Source organism: Pinus tabuliformis, chromosome 3_2 (genome assembly GCF_031772625.1).
Source record: "Pinus tabuliformis cultivar Carrire ecotype Pingquan chromosome 3_2, CPIR1, whole genome shotgun sequence".
Taxonomy (NCBI): Eukaryota; Viridiplantae; Streptophyta; class Pinopsida; order Pinales; family Pinaceae; genus Pinus; species Pinus tabuliformis.
Window position 1 is genome coordinate 606,021,303 of NC_142302.1, and position 14,187 is coordinate 606,035,489.

The 14,187-nt window shown below is 39.3% G+C and overlaps 2 protein-coding genes across 3 annotated transcripts in view; one reads left to right on the top strand and one right to left on the bottom strand.

Moving 5' to 3' along the window:
- Window positions 1-14,187, top strand: part of ERA1 (Prenyltransferase family protein) — a 381,172-nt gene that overhangs the window by 278,781 nt on the left and 88,204 nt on the right. The window lies entirely within an intron of this gene.
- Window positions 4,119-6,156, bottom strand: LOC149182074 (uncharacterized). Its single transcript, XM_089417973.1, has 3 exons — window positions 5,196-6,156; window positions 4,940-5,081; window positions 4,119-4,811 (listed from the first exon to the last, which is right to left on the bottom strand). Exons 1-3 carry the CDS (start codon window positions 6,154-6,156, stop codon window positions 4,349-4,351), a joined length of 1,566 nt encoding a protein of 521 aa, XP_089274099.1. The 3' UTR covers window positions 4,119-4,348.

The window sequence follows — 14,187 nt, forward strand, 5'->3', positions numbered from 1 at the left end:
AAATGTAGACACAAGAGAGACACAACATTCTTGTCTTCACTTGGGAAGAAAGAATGGGGGGATTGGGTAATCATTTGGCATTCGATACTATTTGAGGATGTGTAGGGCATCCAAGACAAGAGTAGGCAAGAGGACCTATATTCTTTGAGGGCTGGGAACCCAAGATAAGAGTAGTCCTAGAAGGTCATACTTGGAGAACACCTGGGTGGGTATGTAACTTGAGAGACAATGATGAAGGTGTCTATAAATCATTGGTCTCGCTAGCATTGTAGCTCATGGTCTCGTAAAGAGATGGAGCTGTTAGTCAAGGCCTTGCACTATGACAATGCTAATGGATATGATGCTATAACAGATGGATTGCTAATTCAGTTTCTGTTATGTGAATTCTTCAATATTGATAATAGCCAAACACCTTGTAATGTTGTATGAATACCTCCGTAGTTAAGAGGGAGTATTGAAGGAAAGTGTGACTAGGTTCAATCTTCATAAATGTACTTTTGATATTTGTACTTATTCAAGAAAAGATATATCATTTTATAATATATGTCAATGAGTTTCTTGCTCATTGAAGTAGGTCTAGCACATGTCAAAGTGCTATAGGTGAGTCAAATGGTCAAAAGGAAATGTTGAAGGCCTTAAGGGCATGTTACACCATGTATAAATATATATTAAAGTTAAATGGAAAACCTCCAAGCAAAGTCAAGTCCACTCCTATGTTATGACACCATCAGTGTTGCGGGGGAGCGCCCCCCCCCCCCCCCCCCCCCCTCGCTCCCGCTCCCGATCCGCGCTCCGGGCGGGAGCGGGTCGGGAGCGCGCTCCCGAAATCGCTCCCGATTTCGGGAGTGCGCTCCCTAAAAAAAAATTCGCTCCCTGCCTTTTCGGGAGCGTTTTGCCTTTTTTGCATTTTTTTTTTTGTAGTAATGTTCAAAATGCAATTTTTTTTGAAAGAAACAAATAGTTTTTGAGTGGGGCAACTTAATGATCAAGTCTAGGCCCTAGTATTGATATGCTATTCATGGTAATGTTAAATTCTTAAAGTAAAAGTGACATTTTCTTTAATTTTCATTTTCATCCTTTTACTTAAATTTTTAACATTACCATGAAATGACTCAGGATGTTTGAGAGTGGTTTCGTCCTCATTGGATTTCATATGGAGAAAGTAGAATTTTAGATTTCATTCAAAATCCAGCAGACTTATCAGTTTTTCAGGATTTCAGGATTGGGGGATTGCAATGTTTCCATTGAATTTTGTCATGTATTAGGGTATGGAACTCATATTTAATCAAGAGTACCAATCCCTCTATGTACCTTGATGTTAGTGACATTGGTTGTCGAACTCCTCTATCATGACCCTTCTAAAAATGTACGCATCACTCAAACAAAATCTTGACTTGACATGCTATGCTTTTTCTATTTTATGTTAATGCTTAGAGGGTGATATTAATGACAAAGATCCCTATACAGATACAAAGGTAATGACAAAGATACCTTTGGATATTAATGCTTGGAGGGTGATATTAATGACAAAGATCCTGATTTTGCAACAAGACTAAAAAAATAGACATTTCTCGTGGTGGCAAGAGGCCCAAGCATAAGAAATAGATAATAGATTTACTTCTCTTCTCTAGTTTCTAGTAGCTTTTATAACTATTGACTCTTTCATATTTATTATGATATTTTTTTAAACAAGATATGACAATTTAAGTTTGAAGTTGGCAATTATAACTCATTAGTAATGAATTATGAATATGATGCTTCATGAAAGTTGAAAGTTGTTTCATTTCGTTTCATTTTATAACATTTCATTTCATGTTAGATATTATTTGTTGTAATGGTTACACTTAGCTTACAAGTACAACTTTGGTGATCAATGATGATAAATGTTATATATTGAATTTTGAAAGCTTGAAACTTTAAGATTGATGAATCATGAGACTCAATATGTTGTATGTTACTATGTTACTAACTTGCGGACGTGGTTGATGAAGATTATAACTTCTAGATGATTGTTGTTATATGGTTCAATCTATGCTTTTTTATGTTTTTTATATCTAATTCATCATTCTACATGTTTTTGTTGACATATATGTATCAAAAATTAAAAAATATAAAAAATATATATTTTTTTAAAAAATCGCTCCGGGATTCGCTCCCAAACCGGGAGCTTCTGAAAATGGTCGCTCCCGCTCCCGCTTCCGCTCCCGCTCCCCGCTTCCGCTCCCGCTCCTTAAATCCTGCTGATCCCTGATAGTGATAAATTGATAATTGTCCAATCAAGGACTCAAACAAAAATTAAAATAACATCACATATCCTGCTCAATGTTGCACGAAGCGGGAGCGAAGCGGAAGCGCGGAAGCGGAAGCGTGGAAGCGTCATTTTCCAAAAATCTAGGAAGCGAAGCGTCCGCGGAAGCGTCTGCTATATATATATATTTTTTTATATTTTTTTGCATTTATACTCAAAACAAACATTCCAAATACCAAATTAATTGTAGAAGACATGAAAACATGCATATTTTTGCATAAATCAAGATAGATATAACATCCATTGTACATTAATGATCTAGAATCTAGATTCTTCTCCTCTTGTCTAGCCTTTGCCTCTACCTCGATTGTCTAGGGATATTAGTCAACATTGCCCAATTTTGATCAAACTACCTAATTCAAGACTTAAAATATGGTAGAAAAAGCTTAACATGTTTGATCGATGATTTTGACTTGATTGAAAGGTAATTTTTTGCTAAGGGTGTGCCGCGTGACAAAGGAGTTCAACAATTAACACCACCAACACCAGGGTACATATAGGGCTTGGTGCTCTTGATTAAATGCTAATCGCATACCTTCATACTTGATATAATCTAATGAAATGCCACAATCCCATTGATCCTGAATACCTGAAAACTGTTAAGTCTGCTGAATTTTGAATAGGATATGAAATTCTATTTTCTCCATATGAAGTCCAATGAGGCTGGAACCACTCTCAAACATTCTGAGTCATTTCATGGTAATGTTAAAAATTTAAGTAAAAGGATGAAAATGAAAAATAAAGGAGAATGTCACTTTTACTTTAAGAATTTAACATTACCATGAGGGAGCATCTGCTATATTTATATTTTTTTTTGCTTTCATTTGTCACCCTAACCCAAGGTGGACCCACCCCCAACAAGCAAACTCACCTAAAATTTAAAAAAAAATTGAAAAAAAAAACGATTTTCTAAATGCTTTTCCGGAAGCTTTTCTGGAAGCTTTTCTGGAAGCGTCCTGGAAGCGTCTGGGAAGCGCCTGGGAAGCGTCTGGGAAGCGCCGTACGAAGCGCGCTTCGGCGCTTCGGAAGCGCCAACGCTTCCAAATTTCCAGGAAGCGTCTAAAAATTTCGGAAGCGCGCTTCCGGCCAAGCTTCCTAGGCGCTTCCGTACGGGACGCGCTTCGGGGCTTGGAACCGGGGGGGGGGGGGCGCTTCGTGCAACACTGATCCTGCTGATCCCTGATAGTGATAATTGTCCAATCAAGGAATCAAACAAAACAACATCACATATATAAAAGTTTAAAAGTATTTCATCATCATGAGTTATAAACTTATATGTAGCAAAAGTTGCAAAACAAATAAAACTAGCAGCTATCTATCTGAGACCATTGGCCTCTCCCTAGCAGCTTTCTTTCTGTCTTGTTCAGCAATTGCTTCACGAGCTTTTTGTATAACCTCTGCACTAGAAACCATACAAGGCATAACATCTGCATCATATGCAGAGAGTTTAGCCAGATGGTATTTCAATCGTGTAATCCCTCCTGACATCTTGGTCCCACACAAGTTGCATGATATATATGCCTGATTTGCCCCACCAACAGCCTCCCCATACTCCCAAAATGGGTCCAAGGCTTTTGGCATATTTGACATTTGTAGTGAACTAATTCAAACCTAGGGCACAAAAAAAACAAAAAATTGGCATTAAATGAGTATAACTATACAGTGCCCAGCAAACACTCAAGAAACTATTTTAATTTTTAAAGCAACATCTTCATGTTCAGAATTTAAACAACAAAATCAAGCATAAAAAATGCATAATATATTCATTTTTTTCAGATTTTTAAACATATAAAGCAATAACAACATGAAATAAAGTTTAAACACATTGGCACATAAATATGAAGAAAACACTGATATATATGATGTCAAATAGAAATGATATATCAAAGGCGATACCAAATCGTGCTAATCCCTGATAATTGTCCATTCAAGGACTCAAATGTGGAGAACCAATACAAAATAACATCACATATAATAATAAAAGTATCTCATCATCATGAGTTACATGTAGCATAACAAATAAAACTAGCAGCTATCTATCTACTGCCCTCTCCCCCTTTTACGGGAAAACATGATGGGCTGTTTGCCAGGCCTGCCCCTAGTAGTAGAAGGCCCTGACACTGCCTCTGCACCTAATGTCAAATAATGAGTGATAGGCATGGAGCTATGCTCTCCTATATCTATAGCAGATGGTGTTGATGCTGATGCTCCCGCAGTGCCCTCCTCCTCCTGCTCCTCCTGCTCCTCCTCTAAGTGCTGCTGCTCCTCTGACTCCGAGTCCTCCTCTTGCTGCCCCTGCTCTAATGGATCATCTGCCACTGGCTCTAACCATGAAGGTGACTCCTCCAATATGGGCTCCTGAGACTCCACCCTCCACGGAGACAATACATCAATATTGTCTAAGGAAATGGCATCTCGATCCACTGGTGATTCTATTTGCCTCACTCGAAGTCGGATGTTGTAATGCACATACACCAAATCGTTGAGGCGTGCGAACTCCAACCTGTAAGAGTGTCAAAAAAAGTAATGAGTCTTGACTCTTGACTCTTGACACTTGAAGGTCATAAATTAAAAATTAAAAATTACAATAAGTGTAATTGCTCAACTGAAGGCTTGAGTTCAAAGTTATACCTGTTGCGCTTTTTGGCGTGTATTTTCTCAAATACACTCCAATTGCGCTCACACCCTGAAGAGCTACATGTTTGACTCAAGATTCGTATAGCCAAATTTTGCAAATTTGGTACCCTTGCACCATAGCTTCGCCACCAAAGATCTACAACAAAATAATGAAATAAAAAATTCAAAAACTTAAAAGTTAAAAGTTAAAAGTTAAAACATAATTAAATTCAAATTTCTAATTTCTAATGAGTGATGACTTGTCACTTACGTGGCATGAAGAGGGCCCTTTCCTTAATGGCATCATCAAAGCCAAATAGGCCAACACAATCCTGATAATTATGTATCTCGCGGCTGATTTTGCTACGAACCTCAGAATCAGGTACCATCCTCTGAATACAGGAATGGAGCCCTTCCATCACCTCGCCATCAAAACGAAAATTGCATTTGTATGCAAATGCAGGGTTGAGGAAGAGTGCTGCTGCATGAATGGGTCGATGAAGCATCCCTGTCCACCGACTATCGATCACATCCCATAACATCATCTGCCTATTAAGGCCAGCAGAACCCTTGTCTGCATAATAGGAACGAATGGCCTCCTTGGCCCTATCCATGGCCTCATACAAATAAGGCATTGCAGGCTTCTCTCCATCCACCAATCTAAGAACCTTTACTATAGGTTCGCTAACTGCACATGCTTCTTGTACTCCACGCCAAAATGTCTCAGAGTACACCATTTTTTCAATGGCTCTCCCATCAGGTCTCCTGCTGTATCTACAAGCACGCCAATCATCAGACACAAACATTTGCTTCAACTCGAACTGACATCGAAGCAAAGACTGAAGAGTAATAAAGGTTGTGGCAAAACGTGTGATGGCAGGACGCCGCAACTCCTTGTTTCTAGTGAACCTCCTCATAAGGCTAAGAACAAAAGCATGGTTATAAATAAACTTGGGGATGCTCCTAGCCATATCAACTGCCTCCTTGATGAAGGAGAGTTTCCCCATATCCTCAAGCAACAAATCAAGACAATGCGCTGCACATGGAGTCCAGAACAATGTGGGATGCCTCTCCATAAGCATTCTGCCGGCAGACACATAATTAGCTGCATTGTCTGTTACGACTTGCACCACATTCTGCACACCAATCTCCTGAATGAACCCATCTAACAACTCACATATTGTTGCTGCATCTTTGATATGTTCTGATGCATCCAACGATTTAATAAACATGGTACCTTTAGGACAATGTACCAAGAAATTTAGAAGGGTCCTACCCTTCCTATCTGTCCAACCATCAGACATCACTGTGCATCCAGTGACTTCCCATGTTTGTTTCAACTCCGCCAATCTAGAGTTGATGTCCTGTTTTTCTGCTTGAAGAATTGGCCCCCGCAACTCCTCATATGTGGCACTTTTGTACCCTGGGCCCACAACAGCAATAGCATCACACATTGGTTGCCAAAATGGATTGGTTTTTGTGATGCTGAGAGGTAAGTCGCTAAAAAATACACCTCCCCATGACTCTATCTGCTTCTTCCTTCTCCTTTTTTTTATAAAGCGATTTTATGCCAGGTTGTGCTCCAGCTCCTGTTCGTGGAACAAAAAATGATGACCTCGCATTCACACTAGCAGTAGCGCTAGCATGTGATGGTGTGCCAGTTGTGGAGCCCCTCCCACTACGGCCAGTAGGGCCACTACCCTGAACATCAAAATCAGGAGAAGATATCCCAAAAGATCTACCTGCACGTTCAGCTTTGTTTCTTTCCGCCTCTTCCTTCTTTCTGTCATTTTCTTCAATTGCCTCAAGAGCTTTTCGTATAAGCTCCGGACTAGAAACTTGACAAATGCCAACATCATGTCCAGTGAGTCTAGCAAGATGGTATTTCAGTCGTGTAACCCCACCTGTCATCTTGTCCCCACACAATTTGCATGAAAGATATGCGCGATTTGTCGCACCATCAGGGATCCCATACTCCCAAAATGGGTCCAAGTTTTTTGGCATATTTGTATTTTGTAGTGGGCTAACTCAAAAGGAAACCTACAACACCAAAAAAAATTTGGAATTAGTAACTTAATAAGTTATTAAGTAATATATAACCCTTGTTTTTTTAATATATAAATTTATAAAATTCTGAAGAAAATGAAAAATGGGGCTTCTACAACATCAATTCATTCAACAATTGAATAACTGCCTTCATGCCAAATGCTGCAAATAAAAATGGAGAGTGTAACCTGGAAAATGTCCTACTTTGAATTTCCTAAATAGCAAAGAGACATAGAGCCTGCCAATCTTCTTATGGATCTCAGTGACTGAAAATTATATACTCAAGCAATGGTAAGATGTCATGGAGAAACTGAACTTCATTCTAAATGCATGAAGAAAGGACGAACATAGAACAAGCACAACAATAGACAAAGCTGCAATAACTTCCAGAACACCTGAGTGGATGTTTCATAGAACAAGCACAAGTTTAAATGCAGATTCAGGTTCAACACAATAGGTTGGCTACTTGAGGTCAACTTCCTCTTAAAAAATCATGACATTTCATGAGCTAGAAAATTGTATAAATAATAAAACACAGTTGTAAAATGTAAACCAGCGTTTGTATATATACCAATGGAAAACATGCTACAGCAAGTTCAACATTGAAGAGGGTACAACTATATATATTATATATATATATATCAACATTTAAATTCAGGGAGTCTGGTTATAGAATAGCACCAGGATGGCAGTCAGGAACTTAGTCTACTGTAGGTAAATAATACGCAGCTTAGCCTTTAATAACTCATCCCTTTTACTAGTCCCTTGACAGTCCACAAATAGAGGTACTTCTGATGATAGGCACCACCACCTAGCAAATAAACTCAGCTACACGCACAGGCTGATTGTGACTGATAACTTGACCCTTCCAGGAATATTTGACACACGAAATGCTCAGCAGAAATCGACCCACAAAGATGAATCACTATGCAGCAGTAAGGCAGTTTCATTCTTCGTGGATTCCTGACGGTTATAATATATATAGTGGTAGGCTGGTAGCGGTGATTAAAAGTTAAAACGAAGTTATGTGATATGTATTATGAAGTTTGAAACTTTGAAGTTTGAACTATATGCACATTGCAACATGTTATAAAACTGAAACACAGTTGTAAACCAGCGGCACTGAAGTTGACTGTTGAACAGTGAAGACGTCGGACGATGTCGGATTCAATGTGAACGATTGAAGATTCATACCTTAAGTTTTAAGCACCGGGTAAACCCTCCTTCGCAGCACCGACCGCCACCGGTTCCGTCTCACTCTCCAGCTCGCACGAAAACAAAGTGACGGGCATCGAAAACACAATAACCATTTTATAATTCGTTTTTAACCTAACCTGGCGATATTTCCTGTCGTAGCGCGATTTTTACGAAAATATCGGCGAAATTTCGGAATTCTCGCGAGAAATTGAAAACATGAAAATATCGCGATTTTTCGTAGCCGATATTTCGTATCGCCGAAAATATCGCGATATTTGCGAATATCGCCGATATTTCGACGATATTATCAACACTGCTTGAGCCTGTATAGAGCTTTCTTTAGTCTGCACACATGCGTGCCCCTCTCATGTGTCTCAAAGGCCTCTGGTTATTCTATATATACTTCCTCCTTTATCACCACGTTCAAGAACGCTGTCTTGACATCCATCTACTGAATCTTCCATTCCATCTGTGCTGCCAAAGATATAACTGAGCATATAGATGTATATTTGGTAATTAGAGTGAAGGTCTCCTCATAATGTATGCCTTCTTTTTGCGCATACCCCTTTGCCACAAACCTAGTCTTGTACTTCTCCGCACTGCCATCTGCGACGTACTTGATCTTATAGATCCACCAAAAGCCCACAACTGACCTTTTCTTAGGCCTCAACACTACCTCCCTAACATCATTTGTCATGATGGAGCTATATTCTCCCACCATGGCATCTATCCACACTTGATGTTGTTGGACCTCCTGATAGCTGGAAGGTTCTACAACTTGTGCCACCAATGCTTGGTACTTGTCTGGTTGTTTGCATTCTCTCTTGTTCGTCCTAGGAGCTCCTATAAACTTCTCTGTGTCCCTCAATGTTTGACAAACTTTTCTACTGGTATGTCCACTTGTGGTGGGAGGATCAACAAACTCCTCATCCTGCCTTTACTGCTCTATCTACTGCAAACTCATAGGATCTCCTGCACCTGAGGTCGTGTTGTTACTAGTGACTGTATTACCTCTCTAACATCATTTGTCATGATGGAGTTATATTCTCCCACCATGGCATCTATCCACACTTGATGTTGTTGGACCTCTTGATAGCTGGAAGGTTCTACAACCGGTGCCACCAATGCTTGGTACTTGTCTGGTTGTTTGCATTCTCTCTTGTTCGTCCTAGGCGCTCCTATAAACTTCTCTGCGTCCCTCAATGTTTGACAAACGTTTCTGCTGGTACGTTCACTTGTGGTGGGAGGATCAACCAACTCGTCATCTTGCCTCTGCTGCTCTATCTATTGCAAACTCATAGGATCTCCTACACTTGAGGTCGTGTTGGTACTAGTGACTGTACTAGATCCTTGTGACTTCCCATGCAGCTAGACCAATAGAGTCCCTGTTGGCTCATTCTGATCATCTGCTGGCAACTCGCGAGATCTCTTGAAGGCTCTGTCCTCCATGAACTTCATGTCCCGTCTCACGATAATCTTCCTGCTACTAGGAATGTAGATCCTATATGCCTTTGAGGTTTCGCTATACCCAACAAAGAACCCCTTTTCTGCAGTTTGATCCAACTTAGTGCGTTTTTCATCTGGAACATGGCAGTAAGCTATGCTGCCAAAGATTCTGAAGTGACTTACTTCTGGCTTCTTTCCTGAGAAGACTTCTTCTGGCGTTGCTTTCTCCAACACCCTTTGATGAACCTGTTTTGGATATACATAGTTGTGTTACATGCCTTATCCCATAAGAACTTGGGCAAATCTTGGTCATATAACTTTGCCTTTGTAGCCCCAACTATTGACCTGTTTTTCTGCTCCGCTACTCAATTCCGCTGTGGATTGTATGGAGCAGTCCGCTCCCTCCTGATGCCTTCCTTTGCACAAAATCCTATGAAGTCACTATCAATGTATTCTCCTTCATTATCTGAGCGAAGTATCTTGTTCTTCTTCCTTGTAGCATTCTCTACTAGAGCCTTAAACTCCTTGAAGAGGCTGAAGACTTCATCCTTGGTCTTCAAGAAATAGATCCAAGTTTTCCTAGAATTGTCATTGATGAAGGCGACAAAATATTCGTACCCTCTGAGAGATCTAGTGGACATAGGGCCATAAATTTGCAAGTGTATAAGCTGCAACACACCATCTGATCTACTGTCACTTCTTGGGAATATTGCCTTAGCATATGTTGGCTCACCCAAATACCATCTTTTTACCAACCTTTCACTTCACTTTTAAATCACATTTCTCTTTCCAATACCCTTACATTAAACTATTTTCTTGATTACAATGGGTTTAGACCTATTATTTTCCAATACATATGTTTTAGTGTTTTTGAGTGAATCTATGATTAAATTTTGAAAAATAACATGTTTTCACTTATATATGGAAGTGGGATAAGTTTCATGATGTTTGTAGGTGTATTTGAAGACTTCAACAAAGTCATATTTGACCACCAAGCCTCAAATTCGAATTTCTTCTTCAACCCCTTGAAGATTTGATGAAGATTTGGGAGATTCCTTCAAGAATACTTTATGGAGAAGAATCATGGAAAGATTTCTTATCAAAGATATTAGGTATTTGTGAGAGGATTTGTAGAGATGTTACTTGCTAAGTGTTAGCACATGGTTGTAACCACATGAGACATTTGTGGATTTACAAGAGATTTTTGGATCTCAAATCTTTGTTAGGTAGCTAAATTTTATGTATAAATATGAGTGCCTCCTCCATTCCAAGAAGAGGACTCTTTGAGCATGTATCCAACTTATGGTGGAGTAGAATAAAGGTTCATTTTATATAAATTTCCATTCTATATTTTTAGATGTAAATTTCTCTAATCATTTAGATTTTGGAATTGATCTCTTTTCAGTGACTAGTTAGAGTAAGGAAGGACAACCCAGGTCTCCAAGTTGGAGCCTCTTCCTTGTGAACTAAGAATTGGACTGAAATCTCTTTCTATGCATTCATCTTTTCTTGCTTTCTTAAATTTCTCTAATCATTTAGATTTTGGACTTGATCTTATTTTAGTGATTAAGTTTGGATAAAGGAGGAAACCCAGACCTCCAAGTTGGAGCCTCTTCTTTGTGGACTTGGACTGAAATCTCTTTTCATCTCCTCTTTCTTTCTTAAATTAGTTGTTATGGTTTATGGTTTGCTTGGTTTTAGTTGAAAAAAGAAATCAAAGGAAGGACAACCAGGATCTCTAGATATAGAGCCTCTTTTGTGTTGATTCCATATTACGCCGCCTGAAACAAGTTGTGGAGAAACAACTTTCAAAAAAATATGAACATGTAATATACTGCAAGTTGTCAAAAAGACAACCCAACCTTTATGAAGATCATATTGCAAGTATCGGTGAGTGGGCCATCTCGGAAGGCAAGGCTACCAACAATAACAATGGAGCAGATATCTATAATGTGGTAATAATGGGGCCTTCAAGTCACACCAATGGAACCATGGTTGAAATATATGATTCCTCTGCAAAATCATGGGAGATCGTGGGAGATGTAACTCCAACACATTTGCATATAATACATGACTTGATTTTCGGCGATGGTTTTTTCTACACTCTGGCAATTGTACTAAGCGGAAATGAGTTGACAGCCAAGAAACTGGTTTTCAGCTTGCAACAAGAACTATAGATGTGGATCGTACCATTGCCAACGTTGATAGAGAGTAATCTTGTGCATTCGTACGACTTGATCAGATGCGAGTCTTAACTTTTAATGGTCTCGCTCAATGTTGCAAGAAACGTTCCCCCCGGATCTAATGCTCGAAGCGCGTACCATACGGATGCGTCCAGGAAGCATCCCCGGAAGTGTGGTTCTGAAATTCCGAAATGCGTTTCGGACTGATATGGATGCTTCCTGGAAATTCCGGAAGCGTCCCTCCGAAATGCGTTTTGGAATTTCCGAAGCGCGTTTCGTACGACGCTTCGACTATACAAAGTGCGGCGCTTCAGAGGGCGAATCATACAGTTCCCGTACGGTTCCAGAAAGTGCGCCGCGTGGCCTAAGAAATTTGATTTGATTTTTTTTATTTTTTTATTTTATTCTTTGGTGAGTTTGCTTGTTGGGGGTGGGTCCAGCTTGGGTTAGAGTGAGGAATGAAGGCAAAAAAATATAAATATAGCATATGCTCCCTCATGGTAATGTTAAATTCTTAAAGTAAAAGTGACATCCTGAGTCATTTCATGGTAATGTTAAAAATTTAAGTAAAAGTAACATTCTCCTTTATTTTTCATTTTCATCCTTTTACTTAAATTTTTAACATTACCATGAAATGACTCAGGATGTTTGAGAGTGGTTCCAGCCTCATTGGACTTCATATGGAGAAAATAGAATTTCATATCCTATTCAAAATTCAGCAGACTTAACGGTTTTCAGGAATTCAGGATCAATGGGATTGTGGCATTTCATTAGATTATATCAAGTATGAAGGTATGCGATTAACATTTAATCAAGAGCACCAAGCCCTATATGTACCCTAGTGTTGGTGGTATTAATTGTTGAACTCCTTTGTCACGCCCTTAGCAAAAAATTACCTTTCAATCAAGTCAAAATCATCGATCAAGCATGTTAAGATTTTTCTACCATATTTTAAGTCTTGAATTAGGTAGTTTGATCAAAATTGGGCAATGTTGACTAATATCCCTAGACAATCGGGGTAGAGGCAAAGGTTAGACAAGAGGAGAATAATCTAGATTCTAGATGGTTGATGCATCTAAATGGTTGATGCTCAAATAATTAATCATTAATGTACAATGGATGCTATATCTATCTTGATTTATGCAAAAATATGCATGTTTTCATTTCTTCTACAACTAATTTGGTATTTGGGATGTTTGTTTTGAGTATAATTGCAAATATATATATATATATATATATATATATATATATATATATATATATCAGACGCTTCGCTTCCTAGATTTTTGGAAAATGATGCTTTTGCGTTCCCGCTACCAAAAAACGTCCCCGCTTCGTGCAACATTGGTCTCGCTCAACATTCTCACAAATTTGTTTATCATTTGGAAATTCCGTAAGAACTCCTCAAATTCTTCATGTTGGTGGGAGGAAATTGCCCGGATTCTTGTGTCACTTCCGGAGCGAGTGTCAAATCCTTTTGACGACTGGAGTTTGGGAATAATAGGAGTGGGGGATTAGGTTTGCTTCATATCCATGCTGACTATCCCTCCATCCCCTGCTTTGGTGTGGGAGTCAGAGCTAGAGGAACCGAAGACTCCGAAAAAGGAAAGCAATGACGTGGAAGGCTCTTATTATGCAGTTGCTTGCAAAGTAAAAGACTCGCCTGGTGTTCTCCCATGGTGCCCTGTGAACACCCTCAGATTAAACTCCCGCACAATCTCAGATTATAACTCTCGCAGAATCTCAGGTTTAAAATCCCATCGGAAAAACGTTGGATTAGAAATCCCTGTGAAATTGACAACACCCACAACGTGACTGTATATTGAAGAAGCCGAGGATGAGATTGCCCTCGACAACGATGAGATTGCTCGATGTTTCTCTTGCAGACCGACGATATCTAGGTCACGTAGCAGCCGACATTCCTTTGCTATTGTCTTTCGTCCGTTTATCAGTTCCGACTAGCGGACAATCCATTCAACGATGCCAACATTGCGCTCTCAGCCAACATCAATTCTCTGTCGGAGTTGCCCCTATCCGGACCCGTTTTGGCCTATCCCGTGGCTCCAACGACTTCAGTTCAAACGACGACTATCATTCCCGTGTGGGTTGTCAACGGAGATGACTCGTGGGTTTAGGACGTGTTGTGGTTGTCAAGAGACGGGTCTCAAATGACACGAGGGTTCACCATCACACCATTTAAAAAAATTAAAACGATTGTCGTCACCTGTTTTTTCATGAACGTATCGTATAAGGGTGGTCTTATATATATATATATATATATATATATGACAAGGTTAATATATAATGGTCAATAAACATTACATTAATACAGTAATAATGATCTTATAATGACATAATTTAATTAATTAAATTATTATATATATATAGATA